The 7,114-nt window shown below is 41.2% G+C and overlaps 1 protein-coding gene across 1 annotated transcript; it reads right to left on the bottom strand.

Annotated features, from left to right (window-relative positions):
• Positions 1 to 571: 571 nt before the first annotated feature.
• On the bottom strand, positions 572 to 6,440 carry LOC118788955 (insulin-induced gene 2 protein-like). The gene is made up of 6 exons (XM_036545179.1): positions 6,287 to 6,440; positions 4,437 to 4,762; positions 3,436 to 3,560; positions 2,902 to 3,068; positions 2,469 to 2,568; positions 572 to 2,087 (listed from the first exon to the last, which is right to left on the bottom strand). The coding sequence occupies exons 2-6, from the start codon at positions 4,675 to 4,677 to the stop codon at positions 2,046 to 2,048; spliced, it is 675 nt and encodes a 224-aa protein (XP_036401072.1). The 5' UTR covers positions 4,678 to 4,762; positions 6,287 to 6,440; the 3' UTR covers positions 572 to 2,045.
• Positions 6,441 to 7,114: the final 674 nt, after the last annotated feature.

The following is a 7,114-nucleotide window of genomic DNA, read 5'->3' as shown; positions in this document are numbered from 1 at the left end:
ACTTCATTACCACACATAAAAACAAAAGGTGTTTGATAGTGTGTGACCTTCCCAACTGAAATATTTTTAATTTAATCCATTTGGTATTTCATTCATAAGCAATATACACTTCTGTTGTCATCAAAGGCATATTTTATTAACTGTAGAAAATGCATATATTCAGAATTCCAGAAGGTAAGTATGGAACCAAAAACAATTCAATCGGTTCACAAGATAAAGCTTAGACCTCTGTGTTACCTCTGAGTTACATGAACTAAGTGTCAATCCAGTGGGCAACTGCCTCCTCTCCATTGCTGACCTAGAATGTTGCAGCCTATCCAAACATGTATGTATAACATATGAAATTCCTCTCTGCTACTGATTCCCTTTGCTACCGTATATTAGTTGAGTATAAAAATGCATTTACTTGCAAATGATTGCATTATTTGCAGATATTTTGGTTACAAACTGAAAACCAATGCATAATGGCAAAAATTCCTGTTATCTTTTTTTCCCCAACTGAGCCCTAACTGAGCAAATAAAAATTGTTAAAATTAGATCAAAAAAGTTAACTAATCAACCAATTCTTCCACCTCAAAATCCATTTCATCACTAAATGAGGCCATCCCTTATTTTGCATCATTTCTCAGTTCAACGTGTATATGCCTACTTCCGACTGAACTGTTAAAGAGTCCTTATCTGGGTAAAATGAAAAGTGGTTGAACAGTTAGTAAAAACCAGGCACCAAGTAGCCGTTGTGGGATTGAGCATTTTGTACGTTACTTTTAACACTGTTCACTGGCCACCTGATGTACAGAAAAAAACAAACTGGAAGCTGTTCCTCTTATCAGATGCTGAAAAAAATAATACAAACTAAAAATCTTGGGTGAACCACTCTGCAAATCAAGCCATGAGGGACAGGGGTATATAAGTCTACTGCTTTGGGCTTGTGCCAGGCCACCATCAGGTAACACTAAAACCATGGCCATTTATCTTTTGATAAGGATCCCAATAAATGTATATACTGCACTCTTAAGATAAAGACCTATATTCATTTGTATTTGCTGAAGCAAGCAATAAATATTCTACCAGCCACATAAGCTACATTTGATAAAAAGAAAGAAAGAAAAAAGAACCTGTAATGATGGGTCTTCTGTGAAAGTCTGTTTGGCACAGTGAAGCCAAAAAGCCTTGCTCTGAGGACTACTTCAACAAACAGCTAAAGCCTAGAACACCAGTCCCCATTCTGAACATTTTCTCAGAATGTGCATGCTGAAAGCATATGTCAGGGTCATGTTGTACATCTTGGAATACAAATGCAAACCCTTGGTAATTGCCCATCAACAAAAATTATCTTGGGTTCAACTTTCACCAAGTCAGAAAAATCTGTCAAATACAATTAGAAGGACTGTGAATGCAAAATGACCACTGAACAATGCAGTGTTTCACCAGAAATGAGGATATTATTGCCGGTAAATTTCATGTAGAATAGTGACAATGAAGTTGTGAGAGCTGTGCTGCATTTATTTGATCCATCCACAGACAATTCCCAAAACAAACTCCAACATCAGGATCAGTATGAAAAAACAGCCACACATCTCAGTATAAACTGTGTGTGATTACGCATGTTGGAGTTGTTTGTGCACTCACTTTAACAGCTCTGAGAAAGTTAGCAAGAAAACGGCAGGCTTAGTAGCTAATACTCTTAGTAGTGACGGTAGTCATATCCTAAAGTGGTGACACATAACTCCCCATTTCAAAGCTCTTGTGCTGTGTCAGCCACAATTCCACTGATTTCACAGAGATTATTTTTAGGCTGACAGGTGCACTCACAATACACTAACTGGCAATTTTCAAAAACCGTACTGTGCTCTAGACTTAGGCCATTTCATTCTGGTAAAGTTGCAATCACAGATTGCATTGAAGTCACTGCACAGAAGAAACTAAACTGCAGTTCCTGAAATTTCACTATTTTGTTGAGACATACACAGAATATATACACAAGCATTACTGGTTTTGGCATTTTATCCATTCAAAATGCGATAAAAAGGTGAACAGTCCCTTTGTCATTCTTGATGTGGCTTTTCTTGAACAACTTTGCATTCATACTGAAAAGAGAGAAGAGAAAACATCACAGACATTTGCACTGAGCGACTATACAAATAGAGTAGGACAAAAACATCACTTTTACCCATATTGTTCTAACACACGTACTTGTTAGCGCAGATATGTGTGGTCACAAAAACATACAAAGCACAGCTGATCAACTTCTGTCCTGAACGAATACATTCACGCAGGTCTTAAAGCTTTCTTTTAAACCACCACTTAATTATTGTTGCACAAAATGAGGCCTTCAAAAAGGTAGAGTGACCCCAATATGAACACATACTATACAAACAAAAGTTGACTGAGACAAACTTGCACCAGAAAGTGGTTTATCCAGTGCAATTGGTGTGTGTTAGCAGATACAGATCAGTCCCAGGCCTTACCAAAGCTAACTGGCGTCCTATATTTCCCATAGTTATTACACCAGCAAAGAAGATACAGGGCAACCAGGAACGTATGTAGAGGAAATCTGGTGAAGTATACCTTAAAAGACAAAAGAAATTGCAGACAGAAGACATTGCAATAAAACGTGACATATCTCAGTATGCATACAGATATGGATAGTGGAAAACACCTCCACATTAATGTGTGTCTGGTTTTGTGAGTATGTATTCTCTGAATCAATCCACAACTATGAGCAATAAGAAATCAGACCATGAGCCAGACGCAAATCAACTTCACTTTGTGTGTGTCTGGACCATGGAAAAAGAAAGAAACCTCATTTTTCAGGATTTCATACACAATTGGAAAATTGTTATGCCTTACTCTTATGCCTCATTCTCCTAACACAGGGCAAAACTGGTAGCATATACTCACTGAAAAACCCCATGGTACACAAGCAGCTGGGTAGCTAGGGTTGCCAGGAAGGCAATGCCTACACCCAGTCCGAACCCACTCCGTGAGCGATCAAACGTCCACCACAGCCCGATAGACAGGGCGGCCAGGGTCAGAGAGAGCTGGACGTTGTTTGCAAAGTCCACCTTCTGAGCGCGCAAGTTAAGGACCTTCGGCAACAGGTTAGAGGAGTACAGGCAGTAAACTGAGGGAAAAATGTTTGTATGGCATATGCTAGCACTTGTAACTCAGCATCGTAAGGGCCATTAACCTAGATGTGACTGACGTTAGGCAGTAAAATCTGGATTAAAACAAGAGCTGAAGAATGAGTCCTAAACCACAAAACAGGCCCCATGTTGCGCTCGGCATGAACACACAGCCATGGACTTTGTATGGTTGACTGCATACACATTCGCACTTTTTTGTTGTTCAGAACTGATCCTCTGTGTGTGTCCCGAACAATGCGGCAGAGTCTGTGTGACACGGAAGGCGGGTGTTTGTCACACAAAAGGATACGGCGCTGGCGTGGTTGATGCCCACAAAGACGGCCACGCATCGCATCACGCTGGACCACTCGCGCTTGAACTTGTGGGGCTCGCCCAGGCGGCTGTCGATGCAGGGGTACAACAGGCCGATCATGGCTGCATACACATAAAGGGAGTGAAACAAGAGGTGGATTAACCAGGACCTCCATGCAGCCTTCCCTTCAGAAGTGTCCCAGCAAAACAGTAAGGCTTGTCTGTCAATACTGACATTAAGATACACATTTGAGAGTTCCTCTCATGTTGCTCTGATGAAACCACTTCACTATAATTACAGCACACATAACTGCCACACAGAGTAGTGCTAATTGCTAGTGTCATTGAGTTAAGTGTTCAAGTTATTTACAGTTGTGCATACCACTGTCAAGGCAACACAGCATAACATAAATTAGCATCACTCAACACTCATCATAGACATAATACACACGTACAGCAACAGAGTGAGCTCAAACTGCAGAATTATACATAATCACAACGAAAAATAAACAGGACTAGGTAAAAATGTTCTTGATCCTGATTGCTTATTGAGAGAAAAGAGACACATTTATACAGAAACTATGAAGCTAAAGAAAGAAAATACAGTTACTGAAAGCGTATTAGATGTCCTAAAACTAGAATTTGAATTATATGTGTCAACATCAGAGCACAGCAAGAACCACTCAAGAGTCCCTCATGGAAAAAAAACAAGTTTAAAGTACAGCACCAGGAACTGACCCAGATAATAAACATGCAAACAGCTGGCAAATAATTATGTAAGTGGCGGCTGCTCATTTGAAATGGCCTGTATGCCTTCTTTTACACAAACACAACCAAGAGCAGGGACCTTTGTCATTAACTTGTTTCCAGTGTTTTTAAGACTGGGTTCATCTGAGCCAGCAGAAATGTAGAACTGAAGGAGTGAATTTCACCAAAGTCCTTATTACAATCTTGGCTCAAAGTGAAAGTCACAGAGAGGGCCACAAACGAGAGGCCTACCTGAAGCGGTGCCGCAGCAGGGGGGCACCCACCAGGCTGAGGAGAAGATGCTGGCGATGACGTCGGGCGGGAAGAGGGTGACGTTCCTCTGTACCTGCAGCAGGTTGAGCACCAGGGCCAGCAGGACGCCGACAGAGAAGAGCATGACCCCGCGGATGACCAGGTTTGTGGTCCGGTTGGTGATGACTGAGATGTACGGCCCGCGAGGTGTTGAACCGGGCTGACCTTTCACCTCCGCCATAGTTGCCGGAAACCGACCCTCTTGCCACACACAAAGTGGTGCTTTGGCTCCAGAGTTGTGGCTGTTGTCAGACCTCAAAGTGGGCCTAAAATATAAAGCATGTGTTTAGAAATTATAAAGCATATGCATCTCAATTCCCCCTCATGAACATTCTAACTTTGTTCAAGTTAAGCAGTGGTTTTGGGTAAAATTCCAGTGCATTGAACAACACTCAGTTATACCTATGTAACAAGACAATGGATTAATCTACAGGCTTGTAGCTGGTCCTTCTTACTGCAGCTAGCTGTGGGCCTATCACACACACACACAGCAATAGTCCATTGTCATTTTGTAAACTCAACTGTACCTGACAGAATGTTGTCTGGATCAGGCTGGAGTACTAGGTATGTTACTGAGCACCCCACTACTGCAGTACTGATTAAGAACAACTGCAAAAGCCTGCCTCGGTGACATTGCTACTTATACGATTATTTTACGTCCAACACTGCATGTTACGGTTAACACCGACCCGATTCGAACAAGAACGCATTCGACTTACACGACACTGGCATTTAGAAGACGCTCTTCTCCAGAGCAACTCACATAAGTTACTATTTTATGTGTCATCCATTTACACAGCTGGATATTTACTGAGACAATTCTGGGTTAAGTACCTTGCCTAAGGGTACAACAGAAGTGCCCCAATGGGGAATCGAGCAAACAAGTTTTCGATTACAATTCCTGCTCCTCACCACTATGCTACATAGTGTCGTAGCGTAACTTCTGTTGAAGTTACAGCTCGTTTGGCTTTTCACATGTTTGAACCTGTTGCTAAATGCAAGTCTAAATAGGTAATGTGAGACTGTACGTTAACCACGTCAGCTGAGAGGAGCCAGCAATTATTAACTAGCATTTTCCATCACTTCAGGTTCCATTACTGGTTTCATAACTTGTGACATAAGCTTGTGATAAGGGCATTTCTTCAAATTAGCTTCAACGGACCAGCTAACTAGTTAGTGAACACTCGCTGTCTAGCGTTAGAAATTAGTTTGGATTTAACGTATTCAAGTAGAAGTCATTTAACGTTTGTTGGTTTTAGAGAACGGTCTACAATAATGTTACAGTAGCTGGCTAACGGCTAATGAAGCAACACATTAAATTGTTCACTTTATTTCAACAGACTTTTCAACTGTCTACACGGTTATCTACTGTAAAATCTGGATTACACAAGCGGTAGCCAGCTGCTTGACAACTGAGACTTGTAGATTATTCTGTAGCTATGTACCTAGGTAGCTAGCTAATTTGAATTTCAGGCCAAAAGGCCTGTTTACTGCCAGCTTTGCCCTGGAAGCTAGCTAGCTACCTAGCTTTTTTAGCTAAACGACTTGAAGGGTGCCACATCTATTCCAACGGCAAGCTGTCGACAGCTTATGTGTTACGTTAGCTAATTTAGATATCTAGCCTCAACGAAACACTTCGTTTCATCTCGCTAGATAGCCAATCAGCTAACAATTAGCTAGATAGCTAGTCGGAACCAGCTGACTACTGTGGCTAAAGTCGATTTCCTAGGTATTTGTGACTGGTGAGCAGTCAGCAGTGTTCCCATCCATATCCCCCCTATAGTTCTTACCTTATTCAAATGATCAAAATCAGTTTCCTCAAACACATTACACACGTCATTTTATTAGTATGAATTAGCTGGCAAAATACACGGAAGTACGCTGAATTTACATTCCTGACTTTAGCTTGCTTAGCTAACCGAGAACTCCCCTGCCCACAGTGATCCCATCATTCCTGTACGCTGTGTGTTTTTCATCCAAAGACTCGATTGGAGGATTGTCCGTCCAATCAAAATCAAGCAAGATGACGTTGCTCTACAGGGCAACATCAGACGCAGCTCCAAACCTGCAGGACTCGCTTGCTGCAGTGCGAACTGCGGCTTTGCACATTGCGTAAACTGGATTTTGCTGACAACATTAAATAAGTCACTGCGTACAAATATGGCTATTTAGGTTTATAGATAAAAACATTTATGTTTGTTTCATTTCAATCTATTTTTTCCTATAATAATAATTCATGCCGAGAGCTTCAGTCAAAGCACGATTCTATCGTTGCTTTGAACCTGAAAAAATCTTGTTACGAGTTCAAGTCTTGAACCACAACTCCACCCATTTAAAGAACAGTACTTTCAGATTAAGATGTCTCATCTAATGTATTAGTAGAGCTGTGTGAAAGATCTGATCTCTCATGCAACATGTCATCTATAATCTATCCTGCATTAATACACTGTTCATGTCACGTGACACCCGATGAGGCGATCCTCAAGGTGGAAATGTAGCTGTGAAAGGAAGGGGTTAATACAGCATGGAGACATATTCCATAAGATTCCCTCTTTTAAATACAACACACAGAAGCCCTGCTGTGAAAACATTTGTACACGTAAACTAAACATGCAGAC

The sequence above is a fragment of the Megalops cyprinoides genome, chromosome 14, assembly GCF_013368585.1.
Source record: "Megalops cyprinoides isolate fMegCyp1 chromosome 14, fMegCyp1.pri, whole genome shotgun sequence".
Classification (NCBI taxonomy): domain Eukaryota; kingdom Metazoa; phylum Chordata; class Actinopteri; order Elopiformes; family Megalopidae; genus Megalops; species Megalops cyprinoides.
The sequence above is the reverse complement of the archived record's forward strand: the minus strand, read 5'-3'. Positions and strand labels throughout refer to the sequence as shown.

Bases quoted from the DNA above. Each gene is read 5' to 3' on its own strand.
- LOC118788955 (XM_036545179.1), bottom strand. From the start codon at position 4,677: ATGGCGGAGGTGAAAGGTCAGCCCGGTTCAACACCTCGCGGGCCGTAC. The intron at 3,561-4,436 runs GTAGGCCTCTCG...ATGTGTATGCAG, and splicing joins CTGCTGCGGCACCGCTTCAG to CCATGATCGGCCTGTTGTAC. The intron at 2,569-2,901 runs GTGAGTATATGC...TTGTCTTTTAAG, and splicing joins GTGTACCATGGGGTTTTTCA to GTATACTTCACCAGATTTCC.